General features: G+C 42.0%; 4 protein-coding genes across 4 annotated transcripts in view; all 4 read left to right on the top strand.

Moving 5' to 3' along the window:
• LOC108603359 (AF4/FMR2 family member 4) overlaps positions 1–7,198 on the top strand; it is a 31,752-nt gene extending 24,554 nt beyond the window's left edge. Inside the window, 2 exon segments of the mRNA XM_017992106.2 lie at positions 3,785–4,468; positions 4,471–7,198. Coding sequence (XP_017847595.2) covers positions 3,785–4,468; positions 4,471–6,459 — 2,673 coding nt within the window. The 3' untranslated portion in view covers positions 6,460–7,198.
• Positions 7,199–9,282: 2,084 nt separating this feature from the next.
• On the top strand, positions 9,283–11,798 carry LOC108601727 (dual specificity mitogen-activated protein kinase kinase 4). The gene is made up of 5 exons (XM_017989646.1): positions 9,283–9,605; positions 9,800–10,656; positions 10,716–10,856; positions 10,917–11,002; positions 11,059–11,798. Exons 1-5 carry the CDS (start codon positions 9,575–9,577, stop codon positions 11,231–11,233), a joined length of 1,290 nt encoding a protein of 429 aa, XP_017845135.1. The 5' UTR covers positions 9,283–9,574; the 3' UTR covers positions 11,234–11,798.
• Positions 11,799–14,454: 2,656 nt separating this feature from the next.
• Positions 14,455–16,772, top strand: LOC108602122 (probable cytochrome P450 313b1). The gene is made up of 7 exons (XM_017990149.1): positions 14,455–14,648; positions 14,709–14,906; positions 14,971–15,162; positions 15,292–15,361; positions 15,659–15,785; positions 15,849–16,046; positions 16,119–16,772. The coding sequence occupies exons 1-7, from the start codon at positions 14,495–14,497 to the stop codon at positions 16,707–16,709; spliced, it is 1,530 nt and encodes a 509-aa protein (XP_017845638.1). The 5' UTR covers positions 14,455–14,494; the 3' UTR covers positions 16,710–16,772.
• Positions 16,773–24,099: 7,327 nt separating this feature from the next.
• Positions 24,100–25,638, top strand: LOC108601252 (putative odorant receptor 85e). The gene is made up of 3 exons (XM_017989152.1): positions 24,100–24,875; positions 24,938–25,487; positions 25,564–25,638. Exons 1-3 carry the CDS (start codon positions 24,100–24,102, stop codon positions 25,636–25,638), a joined length of 1,401 nt encoding a protein of 466 aa, XP_017844641.1.
• The last annotated feature ends 1,469 nt before the right edge of the window (positions 25,639–27,107 follow it).

Genomic DNA, 27,107 nt, shown 5'->3' on the forward strand with positions numbered 1-27,107 from the left:
CCAGCATGGGAAATACAACAACAACAACAAGACATATCAGTGCGCCAACATCTTGAGCGCTACGCCCTCGCTGCGTAGAGCTCTCAGCCTCAGAGGCTCAGGCCGAGCAGAAGACGGTCTTCAATTCAATTCATTTTTATTATGATGAGCAGCCGCCATCGTCAGTTGCCAGTTGAACTCCAGTGTCGAAAAACACAACAGCAACAACAACAACAACAGCAGAAGCAGCTCGTAGCTGGTTTTTATTATGTTGCTGTTGCTGCTGCTGCTGCTTATTTTTATGTTTATAAAGTTTCTTCTTCCTCTTTGTGCTTTGTATATTTAAATTGCTTGTAAGATCGGCGGCTTATAAGCCCAGACTTGAGCTCGCAGCCGAACTCGAGCGCAGACAGCGACTACGACTACGAAAGCTGAAACTTGGCTTTATTTCGTTATTTGCTGTTGTTGTTGTTGTTTCATTACGTTTTGTAGTCGTTGCCATCGCACGTTGCTTGTGCTTCAGCCGAAGAATTCAAAAGTGTTCACAACACACACACACACATATAAATGACAGCGTTTTTTTTTTGTTTTTAGCCAAACCTTAGAGGCTCTGAGCTACAGACCCCAAGCGAAGAGCTCTGGCTGGCAATCGAGCTAGCGACCGACTTTAATGCTGAAGTCGACTTTTGAGCGGTGCCACGCGAGGCCGCCACAGTGGTACCAATATTATTTGTTTGCATCAAATATTGGAAATATATAAAAAAGGGAATATAAGTTTAGACCCAATGCCACATTACAGTCATTTTTAAATGAATATTGATAGTTTTTTCAACATAACATATTTTGGCATGCTTTGCACCACTGTGCAGAGCTAAAGCGGACGTCGCGACGTTTCAACTGTTGGCCTGGCTCCGAGACTCTGGGGCTCTCGGCTTGGCTTTGGCTTTCGGGCACACATTTCATGTTGTTGCTGTTGCTGCTGCTGTTGTTTTGACGATGACTGGCTCTCAGGTTGGTTCACTACTTGCTTGCTTGGTTGGTTGGTCGTTTATTTCGTTGGCTGTACGGTCGCTTGGTTGGCTCATAACCTGAAACTTGAATATTGTGGAATTTGAAGGTAGCGACGAACGACAACGGCAGCGACAACGACAACGATGTTGCTGTTGCTGTTGTTGTCGTTGCTGCAGCAGCAAACAGCAACTGCAGTGCTGCGTGCGAGCTTTCGAGTCAGCTACAGCCGTCAATTTGGAGCCAGAGCCAGAGCCGCAGTTGCTATTGCTGTTGCTGTAGCTGTTGCCGTCGTCATCGTCGCCAGTGCCAACTGAAACGAGTTGCTGGCGAAGCGTAAAGCAAAATACAAAAAGAAAAAATACAAAAAACAAGCAACGAACGCTTGACGGGTCTGCCTGACTGCCTTTGTTGTTGCTGTTACTGCTGCTGCTGCTGCTGCTGCTGCTGCTGCTGTTGTTATGGCTCTGACTCTGGCTGCTTCAAACTGGCTAGCAAGCGTGCATACGTGTGTGTATGTGTGTGTGTGTGTGTCGCTGGTGTGGCAATAAAATTCAACTGCCAACAGTTGGAGTCGCAGCCACAATCTCAGTGAACGCAGCCTCAAATCAAATTTTTGCTCTTCTACTAGCGTTGAGGATGACTTTCGGCCGTTGATTGTTGGCCAGCGTTGTTGTTGCTGTTGCTGTTGCTTATAATGATAGCAACACTTTAAACTCGCAACAACAACAACAACAATTTCTCCGCTCGCTGTTGTACAACATTTTGAACGCAAATTAACGTAGAAAGTTTTGCTTTATTTTGTTGGTGAAGGGAGGGGCGGGTTGATTTCCGTTCGCAAGCTTAACAGGCTGAGCTTTTTTTGTGTGTGCGTCGTGAGACGGCAGCTTTTGACAACAAGCCAGCGCTGTGTTCATTTTAGCCAAGTATACTAGGCGTATGCGCAATGCGCTTTTGAAAAGCATTCCACATACGCCGTGTGCACAGTCATAAGAGCTATGAGCGTGTTGAGCTGATAACCGCAACAACGAAGTGAGTCACTACACGATGACTACTCGTCGTCGCTTGAATAAATAAAGAACAGCGATCCGTTTTGTGCCACGGCGCGCCTTAAGTTGCAAGATGTGTGCTCGACGCAGTTAGTCATGAGCCGTTGTCTAGAGTCTAGACGGCAAAGTCGCAGCCCCTATGCCCAAGCGCACAACCAAAGGCGACCGAAAATACAGCTGCACACAGCACAGAGCACAGAACACAGCAGCGTAAACGAGGGCGAGGGTTGAAATTTGACGATGTTGCAAAGGCAAATGAACGAACGGCCCGTCAGTCAGTCAGGCAGACGGCGAGCAAACAAACAGACGACGGGGCTGGATAAAAAGGGCAAGGAAAATGTGAAACACATGCGACTGCTACAACAGCAACAGCAACAGCAACAACAACGACGACGACGACCTCGATGACGATAACAACAGCACAGAATGAAAAAAAAAAAACATATAAACATATAAAGTACTGCAAATGAAAACGAAACGAAATGAAACGAAAAACTCACCCCGAAGCGAGTTGCTGTTGTTGCTGCTGCTGCTGCTGCTGTTACGACTCGTAATTCCCCCTCTGAAATATGCGAGCATATGGCAACCCTTATAAGTAGTTTGACAAAGGCTTGGCCGGCAACGCAGATGTTCAATGGTGCAGCTTAGGGGTGGCAACTCTGTCAAGCAGTTGGCAACACTGGAAGCATGAGCTAGGCTAACTTTATGATCGGCTGATATCGCTCACAATATTAGAAAACATTTCTTCTTTCAATAGATTTCAGAAATGAAATAAGAAAACTTTTTGGAATTTTTAAATAATTTCAAGCACTGTGCTGATCATGTTCGAAAATCGTGTAGACCTTATGGCAATTAATAGCCTTAGTTGCAATGCGCCTAAAAGCAAAGATCACTTTGTGCTTCATAATATTTTCCATGCCCAACCATTCCAAACCATTCCACACACCACACAGAATAGCTCAAGCAAACGCAGAGCGTACCAAAAATAGTTTTTCGAAAAAAGGCAGCGAAACTCACATAAATGGCGGAAGTGCTGAACGAACGCAATGCGAGAAGACAGCAACAATAACAACGACAACGACAACGTCGACGTAGAAGACATTGAAGGCAGCCAGCCCCAGTGCCAGCGAAAGAGAGATAGAGTAAGAGAGTCCCACGCTCTCATGCCTGTGACCTCCTCCACCCACCCACCAACGTTGTTTGTGTCTCTGTTTCGATTGCTGTCTCTTGCTTGTGTTTTATTTTAAGAAGATGCCGAGCAGCCTAAGCACCAGCAGCAGCAATAGCGGCAGCAAACGTTGATGAGCAATGCCAGCGGGGGTGGCAGGCCGGGTGGCGGTGGCGGTGGCGGAAGCGGGGTACCAAGGGTGGGTGGGCCGCCTGCTTGACTGCTTGGCTGCGACGGCAGCTGGGTGGCGTTGGTCGTGGTGGTGTTAGCGTTGCCTGCGCTGACTTCCATTTTCTTGATAAGTTTTTTGTGTGTGCCCTTTGCCGTTGTCCTGGCCACGCTCCGGCTGCCGCAGCATCACGTAGACAGGCGTCTGACATTGGCTTTGGCTACGGTTCGAGCTTATTCCTTTGTGCACACACAGCTATACAATTTATGAGCACTCTCCCCCCCCCCCTTCTACAAGATTAATTTTCTAGCATACTTTTAGGCAAGAGCGCTTAGCTTTAAGTTTGTATTTGCTTTGCCTTTGAACCATTGACTAAAATGCTCAACTTTCGATTTCTTTTCGTTTGGGCAGGTTAATTCAGCCATGGGTCTTCAAGCAACAGCCGCTACCAAGCGGAAGCATGAGCTGACCTTTGACGGCAAAGATGCCAACACCACCTACACGGGCAATTGTGCGCCGCCGCCCGTCAAAGCCAACAAATGGGCTATCAACAACAACAACTACCTGGAGTCGCTCGAGGAGCAACAGCATAAGACAACGGAGCAATCCACAGCAATCCCCGAGTCCAACAACAACGATGTGGAGAGCGCCAAGCCAGCGCAAAGTATTATTAGCAACGGTGATGAAGTTACTACCAGCAACAACAACAACAACAACAGTAGCAGCAATAAATGCGCCGCAGAGGTGCCGCTGCCGCCCACAGCCAGCGCCGCCATTCCAGAGGATAGCATTGCCAAACTGGAAGTGGTTGCCGCTGTGCCCTGCGAGCCCTGGTCTACGGCCGCCACGCCTGTTACAGCGCCCAACAGCGAGCCTGTCGACTGCATTTCCAAGCTGCAAGCAGTTGCCGTGCCCAGCGATCCTTGGGGCAGCATTGGAACACGTTCGACGCTGGCCACCACACTGCTCAGTGCCGACGAGCTGGACGACGATGATGATGACTTTGAGGATGACTATGAGGAGGAGGAAAGCATTATTCCCACCTACTGTCCCATGCGCTATCATCCCTTTGCCCAGCAGCAGCAGCAGCAGCACAGCAGCAGCAACAACAACAGCAGCAGCAGCAACAACAGCAGCAGCACCAACAACAACAGCAACAGCATCAACAACAGGCCGCTGCTGCTGCTGCCGCCGCCGCCGCAGCGCAGCAACAGCGCAGCTATGCCCCCGGCTACGGCAGTCGACCTGCCTATTACTCGGAGCCTTTCCCACAGCAGAACTGCTCACGGACCGGCAGCCCACAGCATATGACGCCGCGTGGCTTTGCGCCTCCGCAATGGACAACAACTGGCGCTTCAGGAGCTGCTGCGGCTACGCCCAGCAGCGCACAGCAACAGCAATTCTATGAGAATGGCGGCAACAGCGTTGTCTACGCCCAACAAGCCTCCCAGCAGACCATTCGCTGTGCCGAGAACGGCAAGTCCTATTTGGATCTAGGCTGCAGTAATGCCTCGAGCTCCACGCCCGTCAGTGCGCTGCCCAGCAGCAATGGCGGTGCCGCAAGCACCCCCTTTGTCCCCATACCACTCCATGGCCTGCCGCTGAAACGCTGCTGCGACGGACGTGGCAGCTGGTGCAGTGCCAATCGTAGTTGCTACAAAGACACGCGCCTTAAGATACGCAATTTGTCCATGTTCAAGCTCTCACGCTTCCGCCAGGTATCCGAGCAGTCGCTCTATCGATCCGTGCTCATCTGCAATACGCTCAAGCGCATCGATCGCGAGATCGAAACCGAGGCCAAGGAGCTGCATCAGGCTGCCCAGCAGCATCATCAGCAGGCTGCTGCTGCCGCCGCCGCCGCTGCAGCAGCAGCAGCGCAAGCAGCGCAGTATCATCCAGCCTACCAGCAACAACAACAGCAGCAGCAGCAACAACAACAACAACAACAACAGCAATCGCCGCCAGCGCCACTGCATCATGTACAGCAAGAGTATGCTCCTGTCCTAAATTGCGCACGTTTGGCCAACATGGATCACTACCAGCAGTTGGCACAGACGCCCAACTTTCAGCCGCTGCCGCCGCTGGGCTACCACGAACGTTTGGAAACGCCGCCGCCCGCCTATAGAGCAGCAGCAACTACAACAACTGGCGCTGCAGCTAACGCTGGCTTCCAAACGAGTGCGTCTAATAACTGTGATACGTCCGGCAGCACTACGTTGCATCCCTACGATCACTATCCCTTCCGGGAGTCGCAATCCGGACGCGCCACGCCTTTCCCCACCACCTGCCAGACTCCAACACCAGCAGCAGCCGCATCAGTTCCAGTACCAGCAACAGCAACAGTGCCAGCGCCAGCAGCTACAACATCGGCCGCAACGTCAACTGCTGTTGCGCCTATCAGCAGCCCCAGCGTAGCTCCCGTTAGCAGCAGAACAGTGGCAACAGTTGCTGCTGTAAGCAGCAGCGTCAGTAGCAGCAGCAGCAACACCTCTAGCTCCACTGTGGCAAGCAGCGCTTGTGACTCAAGTGATTCTGGCTATGCTGATGACGACTCCACGCGTTCCATTAACTGGAGTTCGGTGCTTAGTCTGAGCTCGCAATCAGCGCTCGATCCGCTCAACAACAACGATCTGTTTACCATACTGCCGGCAGCTGCCACGCCCACAGCGGTGCCTGTATGCATAGCAAGCACGAGCGCCAGCTCAACGTTGGCTTTTAGCGGCAGCTTTACCACCGTGCCCAGCAGCAATAGCAACAGTAACAGCAACAGCAACAGCAGCTCCAGTTCGAGCAGCAACACCACCGCTACCTTTACAACGCTCTCGACGATTTCATCCGCCACACACTCGCTGACTTCGTCGTATGTGAGCAGCATAAGCTCCAATGTGTCAGCGGGTGCCAATACCTGGGAGTATGGTTTTCTGGACATGGAGTTTGGATTGGGTTCAGAGTTTACGGAGCTGGTGCCCAGTTGCAAGCTTAGTTCGGATGAGCTCTTTAAGAGCGGCGGACGCGGCACTGTGGCCAGCTCCAGGCTGCACGACAATGAGCTTGAACAGCCCGCTCACATCATGGTCGGCAGTTAGTATCCGTTGTAAGCCTTCGAATGCGTCGGCGGTAGCAGCTCGTGCTGGTCATGCGTTGCCCGCTGATGCGGAACTCCAAGCAAGCAGTATTCAATTTGTAATTGTTGTAGCAAAAGCACTCAGGTTGTGAAATGTGCATGTTGCCTCCATCCTCCCCCCTACCACCCTTAAAATCCTTGCACCCAAACCCACACTTATAAAGCAATCGCCGCCCAGGGCGCTCCAATGTAAACAAATGAAAAGCAAAATGCAATTGTATTGAGAAAACGCAAACTATGCGTCAAATCGTAAACTATTAGCAAATTTCTTAAGTGTAAATATTGTACATTTAATTCAGTAACAAATGAAACAACAACAACAAAAACAACAACTCCTAGCTGCTAAGTTTGAAAACAAAAATTATATATACTTATATATACATATATGATATTTAGTGCGTATGACATGTAACTTTAGCTTTGTTAGTTGCAATTGTTGCAGTTTTTCGATTACAACAACAAATGTTTCATTATCCACACTTCCACACCTACACTCACACACAAACAGGCTCAAGCCTCTCCAGCTTGGCCCAAATCAGTTCAATTATACACTCAAAACAATTCAATTTACAGTGACAAAAAACACAACAAACAAAAATACTGAATCGAAAAACGTTTACTATATTGTAGCCATAAGTATTATTATTTATATACAAAATGAAACACAAAATCGGATAAATGAGAGAACAACTTAAAACAAAGTTTTACAAAAAAAAAAAAAAAAAACACAAAAAAAAACATAAAATCTCAAGCAAATATAAACAATTTGTTTAAAAAAAAAACTTATAATGTGACTTTTTATTTTTGTATTCGGTGGGCTTTTAATTAAATATTCAGGTAAGGATTAGAGAAGAGAATTTATTAAATTTTCAGATACCAGAACCAGTTATGGTCCAATCCAAGAGCTCGGGTTAGAGTATGGAAAAGTTCGAGACCAAACCAGCAAATCAGTTGCATGAGTCCCTATGCAGCATATAAACCGTGAGTGCTTGAAGCCATTTGCTTAACATGTTGCTAACTTTTATGTGTTTTCTTGATAGCTTAACAAGAAACGTAGCGTTTGGATTTGGCTGTGCTGGATGTGGACACTGGACACTGCTTGTAACAACAAAAGATGGACATACGTACAACCTACACTTTAGCATAAATAGTTGAAGTTAAGCGATTACTGTAATTCACTAATACAGATTTTGCAACAAATATTATTGACCCAACTGCTAGGTCGGTGACTATGGATTCGGTTCAACAAATTGATGAATTTGTTAAAATTATTTGAAATTTCTATCTGATCCAAGTGCATATGATATAATTTGCTTATTACCTAAAATTTCTAATAATTATAGAAAAGGATGTATTAATATTTACATCAGAGATTTCACACAACATTTCAAGCTATCGCTATCTATCATGGCAGGAATCCATGTTTATTATAATCTCCAATCCCCATATGTATGTAGTTCCACTATAATAAGGAAATCCACTCTAAGTGGGAAACCTCTTAGATTAAGGAAGCGATTGTCAGGATGTGCAAATTGAACGGCTAAACAGGCACACCAACATCCTGGTGGACAACTGCCGCCCCTAGGACGCTGCAGAGACGCAACCCGCTTGATTTCCTCCACTTGAACTTTGACATGCCGCGACTAACTTGGCCAAACTTGGCCAAACTTGGCAAAACTTCTAAATTATTATGCGTACGCCCATTTATTGTTTCATTTAAATACTTTGCAATTAATAAACTATTTAAAAAAAAAATAAAAAATATTGAGAAATAGTATAAATCGATTCGCGCGCCCTTGCTCGATTATACATACATATGTATATGCGAATCTCATTCTTTGTGCTCACAAACTCCTAGTGATAGAGTAAAAGACACTCTAGCAGAAATAAAAATTTAATATATAATTTTTACTTTACTTTAATTTAACAAAACTGAACTACACACACATATGTTTACGTTTCGAAAAAAATTCAATGAAAGGATTTGTTTCTCAAAATTTTTGTCTTTGTATTTGGTGACTGACGCTGTGGTAGACAATTTGAAATTTGTATAATATCAAACTATTGTCGCAACAGTAAACTACTCTACAAAATATACGGTCGCAAAATAATTATTATTTACAATTTTACATTTACATGAATAAGTCTGAATCTGTTTGAAAAAATCAAATGGGGCCTATAATGATAGTTTCCAAAGCTACGCCGACCCAAAGCAAATATTTGGTGCATATTTAAAAATAAAATGATGAAGTTTATATGCCTTTATTTATTTATTGTGTGGTGTGCAGTAAGTTGTATTTTAAATATATAAATTTAATGTTAAAACAGTATAGTGCAAATATCGAATAAATTGGTCTTCTGTAGTTAGGGAGTCATTGCTCTCTAGTTTGAGAGTCACCACAACAGACTTGTTGTCTCGCTCGCCTCTATTGAAACGGTATTGCTCACACAATAATATACTAGATAATACTTGCAAGTTTGTAGCGTTATTTTCATCAGTGCTGCCATTTTAACAATGTTATAGCTTGATTTGGCCATTTGAAATTGAAGACTACTAGTTTCAAGTCATTAAGCTAAATAAACAATTTAAAAGACAAAGATTAATATATATATTTGTAGGATAGATAACATTATTTAAGTCTCTTTATGCCATTAATAGCTATTTCATTTTCATCGGTTTAGATATTCCAGCTTAATATTTCTGGCAACACTGATGCATTATTATTGCAGATAATACTCGCTAATAGGTTGCGTTACTTACATCTCGCTCGCCCTTATTGCCAACTGGTGCTGCTTCACTGCTCGCACAACCATAACCAACAGCGGCTGTGAAAATATGTCAATATTTATTCGAGAATCCTTTATTTGTATGTAAAACGAGAGTGCAAATATGAGCAGCGCAACATAGAGTTAGACGCAATTGAACGGAAGTTAAAACGTGCGGTAATGGTTTGATAGTTCACTTTTCGCTGCGAAAATAGTTTCGGCGCCCCACCTGAAAACGGTCACACAGCGGACACAAAGCAACATCAATACTAGCTTGGTAACACGATTAGAGCAGCACCAAGACGTCCACAATGGCCGAGAGACCGAAAAATTTGTTTGCAAGTGAGTAATTTATTTCTTGGAACAACCCACGCACACATTCACAGAATACGCACCACATACAGAACAGACAACTCCTGCACATGCACAGACACACGAGCACACACCCACATACACACCATTGACGCATTGCTTAAACAATTGATAAGCAGTAGGTCGTAAATAACCGTTTCCATCTTATCTAATGCCATCGATAGATACAGATGGACCAAGTCGATCGCGCATTCTGTCCGATGAGCTGAGCTTGAATAATCTAAGCTTACGGCATCCGCCCTCGTCCACATCGTCAACTTCATCTGGTTCGACATCGTCAGGCTCAAGTTCCTCTTCGCAGCAAAGCAATATGGCGCTTCGATTTGGCGCACAGCCAAGCTTTGTGCCCGCAATTCCGGTGCCCAGTAGTACTGCAGCCAGTACCAGCAGCGGCAGCAGCAGCAGTGCCACTGCAGCGGATCGTCATAGGGAACGCATAAGGCAGCAGGCTTGCGGTAAGCTGCAATTCGGTGAGGGTGCGGCTAACACACATCAATTCACATCGGATGATCTCGAGGACTTGGGCGAGATTGGACGCGGAGCTTTTGGAGCTGTTAACAAGATGATATTCAAGAAACTGGATAAAGTGATTGCCGTCAAGCGCATACGCTCCACAGTCGACGAAAAGGAACAGAAGCAGCTGCTCATGGATCTCGAAGTGGTTATGAAATCAAATGAATGCATCTACATAGTGCAGTTCTATGGCGCGCTCTTTAAGGAAGGCGACTGCTGGATATGCATGGAGCTAATGGACACTTCGCTGGACAAGTTTTACAAGTATATATTCGAGAAGAAGCAGCGACATATACCAGAATCTATACTAGCTAAGATTACGGTGGCAACAGTAAATGCACTCAATTATCTAAAAGACGAGCTTAGGATAATACATCGCGATGTAAAGCCCAGCAATATTTTGCTGCACAGACGTGGTGATATTAAACTATGTGATTTTGGCATCTCTGGACAGTTGGTTGACTCGATAGCCAAGACCAAGGATGCGGGATGCAGGCCCTACATGGCGGTAAGCCTTATATTAAAATAAACTGTTACTATGCACTCATTTCACATTAAATTATTCAGCCGGAGCGCATTGATCCGGAGCGTGCCAAGGGATATGATGTGCGCAGCGATGTTTGGTCCTTGGGCATTACACTCATGGAGGTAGCAACTGGAACGTTTCCATATCGCAAGTGGGACTCGGTCTTTGAGCAATTGTGCCAGGTGAGCACACTTATTGAAGAAACTAATTAAGAAACATAACTACTAAATTGTATATTTCAGGTGGTGCAAGGTGATCCACCACGTTTGCAAACATCCTATAATGGCATGGAGTTCTCTAAAGAGTTTGTGGACTTTGTTAATACTTGGTAAGCACACTCTTGTGCATATATCCTGTTTTTATTAAAATGCATGTTTCCTGTAGCCTCATCAAGAAGGAGAGCGACAGGCCCAAATATAGCCGTTTGCTACAGATGCCGTTCATACAACGTGGCGAGAATAGCCACACGGATGTGGCCGCCTATGTAACCGATGTGCTTGAATCCATGGAAAGTGATGGCATCACGCAGTTCACAACTAATCAGCCAGCAGAAAGTTAATCTAGTTTGCCCAGAAAGCCAACAAGTCATAACTTAAATAAGCAAAACAAAACAACAAAAACAAATGCAAACTAAACAAAAAGGAGAGTAGATAAAGAAAACACAAATTGTTGTCTACTTTATAGCATTCGTAGTAAAGGTAGCTCGTATTTTGTTAAACGAAAGCAAACACAAAAAGAAACAACAATACAAAAAAAGAAATAAGAAAGAAAACGCGAAGTAATTGTAAAGAACATAAATAATTGTGTATTTGTGTGAAAAGTGTGTATGGACTTTATGATTATATTGCCCCAATAATATCTGTGTTTCAAGTAAACGTAAATTTATCCCTTTCTAATAAGTTGGATCGCCTAGCATTTGAAAGTTGATGCAGAATGTGTTAAATTATCGTTAATAAGGGCAACAGCTGGAAAAAATGATAAACAATTTTTGATGGCATTTTACAAGCAAAATCAAATGGAAAATGTTAACTGTAAGGCTTACGAGCATCAAATAATCTACACACATTTACATTAAGAAAATATAAAAAAAATACATTTACAAATGTATAAAACACCAATTGAAATAGCCATAAATTTTTTACATTTTATTTGCATAGTTATATACATATATTTTGTATTTTGTTTAAAATTGTGTATTTGTTCATTTGCATCTAAAAGTTAAGTAAAAAGCTTTAAATATTTGCCACGTGGCTGCATTTTTTTTTAAATTGTAGTAGAAATTTATGCAAATCCATCAAAATTAATCCAATAATATACACAAAATACTAACAACACATTTAATCACAGATACAGACACACACCTTCACACGTTTTTATGCGTAGTATTTAGCAGTTAAGCCATACAAATATATAGCAAAAACAAATGCAATTGCAGATTGTGAAGTAATAATATATAAACAAAATAAATGTATTGTGCCTAAGCATATAAAACTGATTATAAAAATCGCAAATAAGTTTGCAAACATATTTAAAAAAAATAAATAAAACACATACATAAAATATATGTAAAAGGTAATTAGATTATTGAGCATTACTTAGCCAAGCTTATACACACACTTCAGCACATCGGCCATGTCACGCCCCTACCCACCCACACACACACACAGATACCCACACTGACACACACACAGAGACCCTGACAAGCAATTGCACCGTCTAAGCTCCCGTCGCAAGTTAAGAAAATAAAACAAAACAAAAAAGCAAATTCCTTGCCAATGTTTTTTCTATAAATATTTTTGCAAGCGCCCATGTGAAAGCAAAAGCAACTTTATTTTGTATACATATACAATTATATTTACATACTTATATATTTGCATGTAAAGTGCGAGATGCAAAACACAAGACATGTCCTAAAAAACAAAAATGTAATTTACCTTTGTATGCCTGCAGTTTGTAAATCTTATTTGCTTTTTAATTGTATGAAAATAAAATGCCTAGCTTTGTTGTATAGCAAAAAAATAAATAAATGAATGTAACATAAGAAATGCATAAAAGGTGCACTTAAAGCCATGCGGCCACAAAAAAAATTAAATAAACGATATGCATAATTAAAATATATATTTTTAAAAGAGCGAGTTACTAAGCAAGGTCAAAGAACAAAAGCTTGACTACAATTATGTAAAGTTTCTAATTGCTGACAAATGGCCGTAAGACGTATACTTAATCAATATTTCCACACACAAACATATTTACTAAAAATACTACAACTAATGCAAATATTAAGCATACTTATACATTTATTGTACAACTAAGCAAATAATGCCAGGCAATGCAATCGTTAAGTCGCAAGTCGTCATATTTTTTGACAATAAAAGGGTTTAATTAAATTTTTAAAGAAGAAAATACCAAATCGGTTGGACAGCTATGTGTATTGTGTATACAGATACAATGGCAATGGGAAATAATAATAATTAGTAGCAAAAACATTTGAGTAAACTATATATATCTTACTGCAAGTCAGATCAAGTAGAAGTAGCAATAAATGTGCAGCCCTCTGCCCCAAGCGAATTTCACTCTACCCAATGGCTTTCTAAAAGGTATCAATACTTATACAGAATTTGCAAACTCAAAGTGAAAACGCAACGTCCATACAAGTAACAAAAAATATAACAGAAATAGGTATCGAGCAACTTTTAACAGCACAAACTCTATTGTGTGTGCAATTAGCTTTTCCTCAACGACAGTATGTCACATTTTGACTGGCGTTTGATAAGAATGATAAATGTACTTGTGTCCTACAAATAGCGTTTGCTCTAAGCAGTACAACAAATTTAGTAAGCGAGTGTATTATGGGGGGTAGGCATTGTACTAGGTTTTAAGCCAATAACTAAGTAGCTATAAAAATACACAGCTTAGATATATACCTCTACATAATCAGCATATATCGATCTCTTAAACTGTCTCTCTCATTCTCTTTCAAATCATGCTATACATATAATAATGTGAAAACAAAACACCACAAAATATGAATACTAAAAACGACCGAAAATTATGGAAATGGCAAACTAAAATGGCATAAAATACAAAAACTAAATATTTATATTGTTGAATATCAATGACAAAAAAGGTAAATAATTTGTATAAAGCAAACAAATGCATAGCGAATAAATAAAATATTACAAACTTAACACCCAAAGACCTAAGCGTTGTTTTATTTACTAAATGCTTAGCCATGTGCTTGTGCTTACAATTAACCTTCATGACGTAGTGCCTATTGACCCAATAGCTAATTAACCAATTAATACATCAACATATGCCAATAAACATACAATGAACATGCCTCACCTGCAAGTGCGGCATATTTGTTTTGGGAGTGGATTTAATTCCAGAGAAATGTGAAATATTATTAACACTCGAATGTGCACACTGCGCTTCCAATTTTATATAGCCACAGCACACTTACCTTACTTACTTCTTGCGTAGCGCATTGCGGGATCGTCTAATTTGTCTGTTGCTTTGGTTTACCGGTTCCTAATATACCCATTGCATATTATAGACTCGTATGCTTTGTTGCTAGCAACGCGACTTGCATAGCAATGTTGCTATTAGCGTGGCTGCCAAAACGTGGCAGGCATTGAGAGTGCCGCATTAAGACCACAAATGCGTAATCTTGATTATATAGTATACAAAACTCAATGAAGGCGCACAAATCAACACAATATGGCTTGAAGCTGACCGTATCAGCCCGCGGCTCAGTGTTGCTTGGAACGTTGGGCTTGAAACTATTAAAACGATTGAGTGTTCATTGTAGTTCAACGACATGTTGGCCTGCATTATACTCATCAGCTGGTTGCTGCTCATATGGCTGTATTTTCTCTGGAGCCGACGACGATACTATTGGGCAGCATGGCAGCTAAGAGGCCCCATAGGCTTGCCCTTTATAGGCATGGGTCTGCAAATGATGAAGCCCGAGAGTAGGTTATATCAATAAGTAAGCTCAGCTCACACACTAAATGAACAAACCCAATTTGTAGCCTTTTTGCAGTACATGGCAGGCCTTTCGTACAAGTATAAGGCACCTTTCATATCCTGGATGGGCACCGATTGCTTTCTGTATGTCAACGATCCGCAGAGCGTGGAGCAGGTCTTCAATTCCACACACTGCACCAACAAAAGCGATTTCTATCGCTTCATAAGCTCCGCCATAGGCGATGGCCTTTTCACATCCAGCTGTTAGTCTGCATTTATCATATAAGTATAACAGCGGAATTGATATATACCTATAGCATATTTTAGCCCCACGGTGGCAAAAACATCGTCGGCTTATTAATCCCGCCTTTGGACGTCAAATACTTTGCAACTTTTTGCCTATATTCAATACCGAGGCTGAAGTACTGTTGAATAAGTTGGAGGTGGAGGGCGTGCAGCAGTGCAAAGGAGTTGAGATATATTTGATACTCAAGAAAATTGTGCTAGAGGCCGCTTGCCGTAAGTAAACTAGTTTCATTTTATACTCATTGGCAAGACAAACTTGCCCATGTCCTGTGTGCGTCCGTCAGTCTGTTAATTCGTCCGTCAATTGTTATTTAAACATATGCTATATAAACATATTTTCAGAGACTACCATGGGCAAGAAAATGAATTTTCAGCATGATGGATCTATGGCTATATTTGAGGCATATAGCGGGTGAGTTTGTTCAAGAAGCGAATCTAAGCTCTAGAGTATTATCTCGTACTGTGTGTTCCCCCATGCTGTGGGGAATAAATGCGCCGCATTTTGTACGCAACTTTTAGGGTCATTTTTAGCTGTTAGCTAATTACAATCCTGAAGCTCTTGCCAGCTATTCAGGCATGGCTAATATATTGCGACAGGAGCTGTGCAGCTGGGATTGGTGGTGGTGGTGGAGTTAGTGGCTACTATGTAAATACCCTTGACTTTGCACCAGCTGCACTGTATTTTGTTTTCTGTTTTTCGGCACGACAGCATCACAGAGGTCTGTGTAAAGCGCATGTTGTCGCCATGGTTGTATCCGGAGCTCATCTATCGCTGGTCGCAACTTTTTGGACGACAACAGAAAGTTGTCAGTGTGCTGTTTGGCTTTGTGGAGCAGGTAAGTGGGCGTAAAACAGCCGCAGCAGTAGTTCACAGCTCAAGGCCTCTCATTGCTTGACAGTTGCTACAACCCAATGTTGCTGTTGTGGGCGTTGCGAATAAACAACAAGAACAAGAACAACATCAACAACAGCAGCAGCAGCAGCCGCGCAGCAAGTCAAAATCTATATTCATTGAGCAGGTGCGTGAGCATGTGGAAATTGGACAGCAAATGAGCTGGCAGGATGTCAGAGACGAGGCCAATGTAATTATTGCAGCGGTGAGTGGAATTGGGAATTGAATGCTTAATTACTAAGCCATAAATACTTATTGATTTTATAATTTGCTGCAGACCTTTGAAACCACTTCAACCGCCCTATACTTTACAATCTTGTGCCTGGCCATGCATCCGGAGTATCAAGAAAAACTGCATGCCGAGCTCAAGGCTGAGCTGCCCGCACAAGGTGATATAGCCATAGAGCAGCTGGAGCGTCTCAGTTACACAGAAATGGCCATTAATGAGGCAATGCGTCTATTTGCGCCCGTCCCCATGGTCTTGCGACGAGCTGGCCAGGACCTGCTGCTGCGACGCTCAGATGGCGAGTTTCTGATTCCGCGCGGCACACAAATCGGCATTGATATCTACAACATGCAGCGGGACGAGCGTGTCTGGGGCTACTTGGCCAGCAGCTACAATCCGGATGCACACTTTGGACCCGAGGCGCCCAAGGCTCATGCGTTCGCCTTTGTGCCGTTCACAAAGGGACTGCGCATGTGCATTGGTTATCGCTATGCGCTGTTGCTAATGAAGCTGCTGCTAGCCAAGATCTTTCGCAGTTACCGCATTAGCACAGATGCACGGCTAGAGGAGCTGCGTGTTAAGGGGAACATCTCGCTGAAGCTTGAGCAGTATCCGTTGTGTCGTGTGGAACGTAGAACGTAGTAATTGATTGCTAAGTTTTTGCTTCGTTACCTGATGGCAATTTTTCAATTAAAAGTGTAATTTTTAGCATCACTTTCTTCGACGTTAATTGAATTTGTTTAAACTTGCACCATAACTCTCTCGTTCTTGCTGACGCAAATTGCTAGTCAAGAACAACGCTATTGCGCACACATTGCGTATACGTAACGCAATTGATTAAATTGCATTGGACAGCATAAACTGGCCCAAAGTACACTGCTGCCGCTGCTGCTGCTGCATTTGTTGTTGCTGAAAATAATTAGAAATATGCGCAAATATGCAAAAAGCTGCCAGTGAGGGCAAAATTTCCATGTGCAAAATATGGCTTCATCAAATTGAATGCACAGTGTGAATTTCACTGAAAGTTTGAAGAATATAAGTAAGTAAGTGACTCAGTCATGCATAAGAAACGTTTTATAAACCTTTTTGGCGTAACGTATGCGCAATTTTCTTACAGCTGTACGTTTATCTATGTCAGTTGCCTTTAGTTTCATTTCATAATTTTCTTATTGACTTGTGTGGCTGCCATTCATCAAGCGAACGCTGGGAGTGGCAAGTGAATGCAGCTTCAGTGACTTTTGTTAAATGAATAAATTGCCACTGTTGGTGGAGCTGCAACTGCTGCGTTTCCTCAATGGCAGCAGCTCCTCTGCCTTGCTCTGTTGTGTGCACTGTGCAACGAAATATGCATAATTCAATGGCCCCTGACAGCCTGCCCTGCTCCCCTTGACTCGACTCGCACTCGACCAAGCACTTGGCTTGTCTGCTCTGAAGAAGACCCACAAAAGTATGCAATAAACGGTCTGAGGACTCGTTAACGCTTCAGAGCGCAGTTAATAGGAGTTTGGTGTGGGTGCGTGAAAGGCGTAACGCTAGGCGTAACTTGACGTAATCACAACATTAATCTAATACGCGTGCTTAGCGCCGCCGACGGGCATTCAACTTAATAATAGCTTTCAAGCCTGCCACGCATAAAGAAATTAAATCATTTTCAACAAATCACGTTTCGATTCAGCTAAGCAAACGCACCCAAGCAGCCACAGTCTCTTCGTATTAATGAGCGAATGTTTTCAATTAGTTATGCGTCCGCCATACTCTGACTTGGGCGTAATCAAGACAAACTTTGGCTTGTAATTAAATATTTAGTTAGACTGGACAGCAGACGTATTAATTACTTACTTGGGAATAATCTTAGCATATGCATTATTTCCATATAAGCATGTCTCAATGCGTTACCCCGCCAGCACTAATTCAAGCGAACTGCCTGCATAATGTAATTAATCAACAATAGCATTTACAGCTGCGTTTGCTAACTGGGTCAGCTTAATCCTGGTCCACAGCTCAATTCGCTTCGGTGAAACACATTTTTTTTATAGACTTAGGGCCCACTGACTGTTGGCCAAGCATTGTTTGCATGCTTAATGTAATTTTAATGAGTGATTATTATACATTGAATTGTGCTGCTAATTGGCTGTCGGCTCTCAACATGTTCAAGCATGCTTGACTCGTAATTGCTGTAACTACAGTTGTTAGTCCTTGTAACTATTTTTGTTTTCAGCAAAAATGTATTTAAATGCAATCGGAATGAAAATATACCTTAAAGCAAAATAAAATTGAATTTAACCACTTAGAGCCCTGCAATACACACAGAGTTTGGCTGACAAAACTAAAAAAATGTCTGCTGATTAGATTGTTGACTGTTAAATAGTTTTTTTATTTTTTAAATGCAAGTTATCATTTTCCACTTATGAATTGTTAAATATATAAATTTTAAATTGAGATTTAATGACAGAGCTTTAACTTAAATGTTGGCTTGTTTGTAGGTTCACTATAGTTATGACTTACTGTGCCTGCACATAGGCATTCGAGTGGTGTTTTAATAAATGACCACTATTTATCAGGGATAAGTGCATAATTAACGTGATCGACTTGGCATAAATCGCTTGAAAATTAATTGAGCTTTCAAACAATTGTAATCAAAACTAAAAGGTCGATAAGACTTAATGCGGCTTAATGACATAATTGAAGACTCGACAAATAAACATTTATTAAGTTACACTGAAGCTGAATACAGTGCCTGCTGCCAAGCCAATTAGACGATGCGATAATTTAACACATTTTGTTGCCGCTTCGTGTGTGCGTGGTAATGTCAGTTAAATACTAGGCATTGAATTAACTGAGGACGGCCAATAAACAAATTTCACTTCAATTGCCATGCAAATTGTCTGACTAAACCGCATTAACTAATGGACACACAAAGACAAAGAGCAACAGTTAGCATTGCTTTAGTTAGTTGCAATCGTTTGGCTAATTAAGTTTATTTTCGTTTAACGACCAACACAAGCTTGCTTGGACGCCACAAAATCCTGCACATAAGATCCTTCTATATATATATATATATATATATATATATATATATATATATATATATCTACGATGCGTTCATGTGTGTGCGTGTGTGGTAATGCTAATTGTTATGGCACTTTGATGTGCAAATGAAACTTGCTTGCCTGCTGGCAAGCCGATGTGGAAGTGGATGTGGGTGCGGGACATAAACTTAAAGTGCCTAACGATTTACCTCAAATTGAATTTGGGGGCCATGTGTGTGCTCACTGCAGCAGAGACAGCTGCAAACACTTAACTCAATTTGGCTGCCAACTGAAAGTTTTCGGCTGAAAGCAACAAACAGCAAACACACAAACAACAGCGAAAATTGGATAAAGAGCGCTGACAACAGAAGTTAGACATTGATGCCATGGCACAGATTCAACTATTTGTGCCAAACCTAGGCGTCAACGAAAATCAGTGCAAAAATATTTAACAAAATTGCATTAGAAAAGTTCGCCAAAAAAAAAAAAAAATAAAAAGAAAAACTCTGAGCGCCAATAAAACTTTCACCTGTGTTTGCGCCACAAGATTGTTGAAAACTAAGCAAGTGGCTCGCACACAAGCCAACTGGCTAAATATGCTTTAAGGGGTTTTGTCTGTCTAGCTGAATGCTCTAAAAATATAACAAAGTTTAACCAAAGACACACAGGGAAAGAGAGAGAGAGAGAGAGAGAGTGAATATTGATTTATGAATAAAACGTCTGAATTTATAAATTTCAATTGCAAGTTAAGCCTTTGTGTTTTAATATGCCCGGGGACTTGGCTGTGACACTAACAACTTTTGTATTTTGTTAGCTGGCAAATTATTTTGTGCAATCAGAGTTGGCTGAAGTGGCGCAGGAGTGAAAAAACTTTAAGCTCCAGTGCCAAACAATAAAGGGCAGAGGCAACACGACTGTCGAACTGCATACTGTCGAAGTGGCGGAAAGTTTCAGCAACTACAAAAACAATGGATTGACAGACTGGACAGAGACAGACTGACTGCAAGAGAGTCATCCCGACGCTCCGCTCCATGTTCGTGTTCAGCTGGTAAACTTTTAGCTTGCGGCTGCAGTGCCGCATAAATTAGCAAACATGCAGGCGAGCGAGACAAGCGCGTGACTATTGCCTGTTGAACAAGCGCTGCGTGCCAGCCCCACACACCCACGCACCTTACAAATGACTAACTGATTGACTCTCTGCAGCGCTGACTCCCTGCCTGGCTGCCTGGCTGCCATTGCAAATTAGTCGTGTTCGTGTGGTTCAGCAAGCCAATGCTGCTGCCATCCGCCTCACCATCCCCTGCTTAAGCCCATTAAAGTCCGGTCGAAAAATAGCGAGCGCAATTAATTAAAAAGTTTGTTGGCCAAACTGCAAGGCCAGCGTCTATATTTTTACGTGTGTTTGAGCTGGCAGGGCGCAATGGCTGTTGGGTTTGAGTTTGATTGCAAAAACGCGCTTAGAGACAAAGCTCTAAAAATATTTTTACAGCTGGCAAAGCAGCAAAACAAAAAAAAATGGATGTGTGAGTGTGAAAGGTAAAGGTAAATTAATGCGATGCATTCACAAGTTGACAGGGTAGCAAATCAATTAAAAACAAATTTTCAATTACAGCAATTAAATGCATAATTTATTTTAATACTTAAATTGCTTGAGTGACTTTTCTCAACTTAATTAATTTACTTAAATTTATTATATTTGTTAAGAACTGGCGAAGCATTGTTCATATTTGTTGAATATTGTGGAAAAAACAATGGCAGAACTTTATGTCGTAAGTAGTTCAAGCGACAGCTCTGCATGTGTTCTATGCACCTGAAGCTAAGCTACCATACCCGAGCAGTGGAAGCATCAGCTACAGCTTTGTGATTTCATGACATGACACCGTGTTGGCTTATGACATTCAATGCAGCGCAGATCTCTTTCTTTGCGTGTTCATCTACACCTTGAAGGTGCCAAAGAAAAACAGCAAACATTCTGAAAATACTCACCTTACTTACAAACTACAGAAGTACCATCTATATTTCAAATGCAAATTATGTAATAAAAGTGTTTGCATGGTTGGTGTCCTTTCCTACTGCTTTTGCTGCTTTTTTCGGCACATATTTTATGTTTAGTTTCCTTTGGCATAGCTGCCACCGTTTATTTCTGACTCAAATTCATCTTTTACCTTTCAAATTTTTGATCTTCAGATTCAAATCGGCTTTGTTTCATTTCTTTTCGCCGTTACAAGCAAACGATATATGATGTTCAGACTCTATGCTGATGTCTCCTACTGAATTACAGTAACTTCCCGACACATAGAGCTCCACCTTTGTTGCAACAAAGTGCAGTATGGCTGCTGCACTTAAAATTGCAATTATGTTTAACTTGCATGGCGGCATTGGTGTCTCTTTGTATTTGTTAATCGAATCTGCAGCGCTAAAATATTAATTTTTATAATGTCCTTAAGCCAACACAACAAACACAAAAAGCATAAAGTCAATTAAAAGCAAACATGCCAAAGCAATTAAGCAAACGCTTATGACGCATACGCCACTTGCACGATTGCCATGGGGCAATTAAACAAAGAAGCTGCACACACATTAAGTATACGATACAAATGCGCATATAAACTCATATGCTGCTAGCAGGCATGTCTGCTAGCATAATAAGTGAAAAAATCATAAAAATTATGCAGATTAAATGTGGCAACAACGTTTGCTTAGCCAGACGAGTGACATTAAATTCACATAAGACAACAAGAAAGAAAAAAAACACACGGGATGCGGCTGAAGTGTGTAAGAACAAAAGATGTCTAAATAATAAAAGCAACTTGAGCTGTTGGCTCGACGCACAAGTTGATTGAATAAATCACAGCAGGTAGGTTCTCATTTTGAGCATAATGTCTGGGCCCGAAAAAGAAAAAAAAAATAAAGAAAAGGTAACTTTGACACGGCAGTTAAGCCTGCTAGACTAGAATTCACTCTTTGCTATTAGATGCTCAACTAAAAGTGCGTAAGCTTTTAAGTTCAGTTTCATGCAATAGATAAGACAATATCAGCGCCTAACTCACTGCACCAATGCTAAAGCGATAGAGGGTATTAAGGATGGCACAACCAGCTGTGTATCATACACACACGTATGTGTTGTGCGGCATGCAAAATTTATGCCCAACTCTTGGCAAGTGTTCGCAGGTTGTTGTGTTTTTGCTTTTTCTGCTTGTCGTTGTGTTAGGTTTTTACAACCCGGCAACAGTTTGGCAAAGTAGCTGCAAAGCAGTCGAGATAATTCAGACATAAACTGCTGGTCCCCCAAGTCTCAGGCTTTGACTGCTGTTGCTACATTTCATGCCTCATTATCCCAAAAGTATGTAACAGTTTTCTTTTGGGCTGCAAAGTAATCGAGTTTGGTTGCTGGACAAAGGCCAAAGCGAATGAAAAGCAAAGGCAACCAAAGTTAAATTTGTTAAAAACCAACAGCTGTGCTTTGCCAAAAGCCTATTTAATTATTTTGTCGAAAAAAGCAGTTCACTTTTTTAATTATGTCAAGTTTAAGCGAAACTATTTCTAGCTGCTCAACTAATTAATTTTACTTGCAAAGCTGCAAACTTTCAACTTCATCATTATAGCGAAAGTTCATCCTGCATATTTTCAGACACATTGCGCATTGCTGCAACTTGCAAGTAAAGTTAAACAACGCCGTTTAAAAATAATAAATTACTGATTGACGTATGCGGAACAAATGCAATGCACACACATTATTTTATTCCCACCGTACTGACTGCCATTGTGCGTGGGGGGTACGTCACAATCGACCTTCGCCTTGATTGACTGAGTTTTGCAATTAACAGTAACACGGCGGAAGCGATTCCACCTGGCAACAGCCACAACCACAATTGTGCAAATTTTTCTACACTCTGCCATGACATTATTACCATATCTATATTTAATGCCGGACGTAAAATTATCCTTGCCGTCGGCGTGCACTAGGCCAACTGCAAGTTGTTAAGTAAAAAATTTATTACATTTTACAAGTTAACAGTCGCCTGTTGAGATTCCCTTGGTTAGGCCACACTCAAGGTTGATTATAATTAGCAATAGCAATTTTACTACGCTGCCCAGGAGCAAAGACAAAGCTACATACGTCAATGCATATAATAAGTTGTGAATAAATATAATTGACAAAGCTGTTGCTTCGTTTCTTTTATAATATACTAACTGTAGTTACGCCACCTTTAACCATTCGTTAAAGTGTAGAACATAATGTGATTGGGTAATTTCTTTTTGTATTTTGAATATAATTACTCAAAATGAGCAAGAGTACGTGTGAGATTATCTTACGACAAATCTTTGTAGATTCTTTACAAAATTTATTTGGAATTTTAAAATAAAAAAATAATTTAAGCGCTCAAACAAACAATTTGCAGACATGTACTTATCATTGAGTCAACGGTATACAAATAACTAATGAATAAAGCTAACTACTAATTATATATGATTGGAACATAAAAATTGAAAGTAAATGTTTACGCTGTTTTCGGATCTGCGTTATAGAATAATGTGTGTGAATTTCACCATTTTTTGAGGCTTTCGGATCTGCGTTATAGAATAATGTGTGTGAATTTTACCATTTTTTGAGGCTTTGCTGGTCCTCAAGTTTTATAGCTTTTAACTACATCTTATAAACAATCCCTACTAGCAGCTAAAACCATGTGAGCTAATACATCCTTGCTAGTATAGGTTCTAGACCTAATTGCAAATCAATTAAACAATTAATGTAACTGATTGGCCGCCCCATTAAATCAATTAGCAAAATTGAAACATTTAAAATCACATCAACGCATAAATTTAAGCCAATGCCAAGGATTGCACTGTGGTTGAAATACGCAGAAATCGCGAAAAATTTACTTACCGCAAGCTTACCGAAATATTTTTATACTTTTGAGCCCACTGTGCTCAATCAAGACTATAAGAAGTTCCACACATGATAGATTCACCATATTTGGACTGTTGGTTAGTTGGGCAGCATGAAGAACACAGAGCTTGTGATTAAAAGCTACGGTGCAGCAGAAGAGGATCCCGCACGTGAGAAGAATCTTTTCAAGACGCTGCTGCTGTTGGCTCAGTTGACAGGTCTCAATCCGCAGCCCAGGCTTCCAGCTGGGCTGCCTAGTTGGCTGCGTGTGCTGCTGCAGTCGCTCGCTTGTCTGCATAGTCTGCTGGTTATAGTGACTGCGCTGCAGTTTGGCGTGCTCTTCTGCAAGACCACATTGGCGATTCTGCCCAGCGGCGAGCTGCAGGACATAACCGACGCACTCACCATTATGGTCATTTATAGCTTTGCTACTTACGCCAGCGCCTATTGGTGTGTGCGCGCCAAGCGTTTGCAGCGACACTTTGACTACATCAATGCCGAGTATCGTCATCATTCGCTGGCTGGCGTTTGTTTTGTGAACTCGGCGTATGCGAGTCAGTGGACGCGAAGCTTTAGCACCATTTGGTTTATCTGCTGCATGGTGGGCGTGCTATACTGGGGACTCACGCCGCTGCTTTTGGGTGCACACACGCTACCGCTGTTCTGCTGGTATCCGTTCGATGCCATGGCCGCAATCGCTTATCCTTGGGTGTACGCCACACAGCTGTTTGGCCAGGTTATCGTCGGCAGCAGCTTCGCCTTTGGCGGCAATCTGTATGTCACGCTCTGTCTGCTGCTCTTGGCCCAGTTTGACGTGCTCTACTGCAGTCTGAAGAATCTTGATGCACATGCTCGACTGCGCTCAGGCGCAACGCTACAAACGCTGCGGTAAAAACAATTAAACCATTTGCATAATTCCAATAATAGCTGCAGTACTTTACACTTGACAGTACGCTCCAGCGACAGCTGCTGCTAAGTGATGCAAGCTGTGAGCTCAATCAGTATGCCATGCTGCAGGAACATGCCACAGAGCTGCAACTGTTGCGACGCCAGCAGGCGCAACTGCCCAGCACGCAATTGAGCGACGCTGCTCGGGCGGCGTTGGTGGACTGCGTACGTCATCACCGCTTCATACTGTCATGTGCCGAAGAGCTGGAGGCGCTCTTCAGTCCCTACTGCTTGGTCAAGTCAATGCAGATCACAATGCAATTGTGTCTGCTCGTATTTGTGGGCGTCTCCGGCAGCCGTGAGGTGTCTCGCATTATCAATCAGCTGCAGTATCTGTGTCTCACGCTCTGTGAGCTTTTCATGTTTACCTACTGCGGCGAACTGTTGCGTCGTCACAGCTTGCGTGCGGGCGAGGCGCTCTGGCGTGGCGCCTGGTGGCAGCATGCACCACACTTGCGTCAGGACATGCTCATCTTTCTGTTGAACAGTCGCCGGCCCGTGCAGGTCACCGCTGGCAAATTTTATGCCATGGATGTGGGTCGCCTACGTGGGGTAAGTGGTGCAAAATTTCCATTCCATTCCAGCTCTGGCTGAACTGAACTCTGGCTTTGTTTTCCCGCTGCTTTAGGTCATCACGCAGGCATTTAGCTTTCTGACACTGCTGCAAAAGCTCCAGGACAAAAAGCAACTCGGGGAGCTGTAGAGCATATGCATAGCCTGCCGTACGCTTGTTGCTTGCTTTTGTTAATATTTATTGTGCTCATTAAAAACATGTCGGGTCATATGCAAATAATATTTACGCTCGTGCCTAGTGCCTTTAATTCTCTGTCAGCGCATAACCCAACTCAACGTACATAAGTGAAATCGGAAAATGAATATTCGACGCAATGGGGAGTTAGACAGAGAGAGAGAGTAAGGGATTCGTTTAAAGGGCAAACAAATTTCATGAGAAATTTAAACTTAGCGCTTGCACGCCAGCAGTAAAAATTTCTTGTTTAAAACAAAACAAATTTAAGTATGTTTCAAAGTAAGACTTTGATTTAAGTATTTGTGCTTTTAGTATCTCTAGATTAATACAAAATTAATTTGTGCATACTCGAAATTGTAATTTTCATTTTCGTATGAAAACCTTTGAATGTCTCTGCAGTCGCGCAGAACTCGGAATTAATCGATATTACTTATTGCGTTGCTAAGTAATTTCACAATTATTTAAAGACATATACACATATTCAACATACTAAGCACACGCCTGCTCTGTCATATGCTCTTATTTATATAATACACACGGTGGCAACTGACTTAATTGTTAAAAGTTCTTCAAGTCTGCTTATCTGCAGGCTTTCATTCATTCTCTTATTTTTCTTTCAAAGTGACATAACGAACACAATGTGTGTGAGCCGTGCGCTTCGTATCTTTCAGGGCACAAGGACTTTTTTAAATAGCCGCTAAGCAGCAAGCTGAAAGTTGACTTTCATATTTGGGCGCACGTAGCAAAGGCGCAAATGAAAACGAAAACGAAACTTATGGCAAAGTTTTCAACTCATTTGCGCTTTGCATTTTTCAACGTGCCAAACGCGCACACACACTCACACAAAAATAGAGAGAGAGTAAGGGATGAGATATACAACTGCATGGGCGTAGCCAGGTAAGGTCAAGGGGAATAAACAATTATGTTTCCCGCGTCATCGTGCCTATTACCAGGAGTTGCTTCAAGTTTTGTTTTAGGTCTTGGGGGGAAGCAAATATTCATTGTCCAGATTTCTGCTGTTGATATGAGACGTTCAATATTATTATGATAAATACCGATGGTCTATTTGCGATGTCAGGCATGATTGAGAAGGGTACAAATAAGCAAAACAGAAATTAAAAATGATTGCATTCTAATATCCAAGCGAATGTGCTGAGAGTAGACTAAGTTCGTATATGTGTTTGTACTTGTTCTTCAAATTAAAAGCGGTGGATGCTGTTGTGAAAAAATACTCACTTAGCATTCAGTGTGAATCAGTACCGTTCAGTTTTATATTCAATTCAAATTAGTATTAAAAAAAAAAAAAAATAAAATAGTAAAGTTGAGTTCAGAAATAATACTACGCCTTATTATTTTATTTATGTAATTCCGTTGAATATAATTTAAAATGCATTAAATTGCTTCAACAATTTGTTCCTTTGAAA

This window comes from Drosophila busckii, chromosome 3R, assembly GCF_011750605.1.
Source record: "Drosophila busckii strain San Diego stock center, stock number 13000-0081.31 chromosome 3R, ASM1175060v1, whole genome shotgun sequence".
Classification (NCBI taxonomy): Eukaryota; Metazoa; Arthropoda; class Insecta; order Diptera; family Drosophilidae; genus Drosophila; species Drosophila busckii.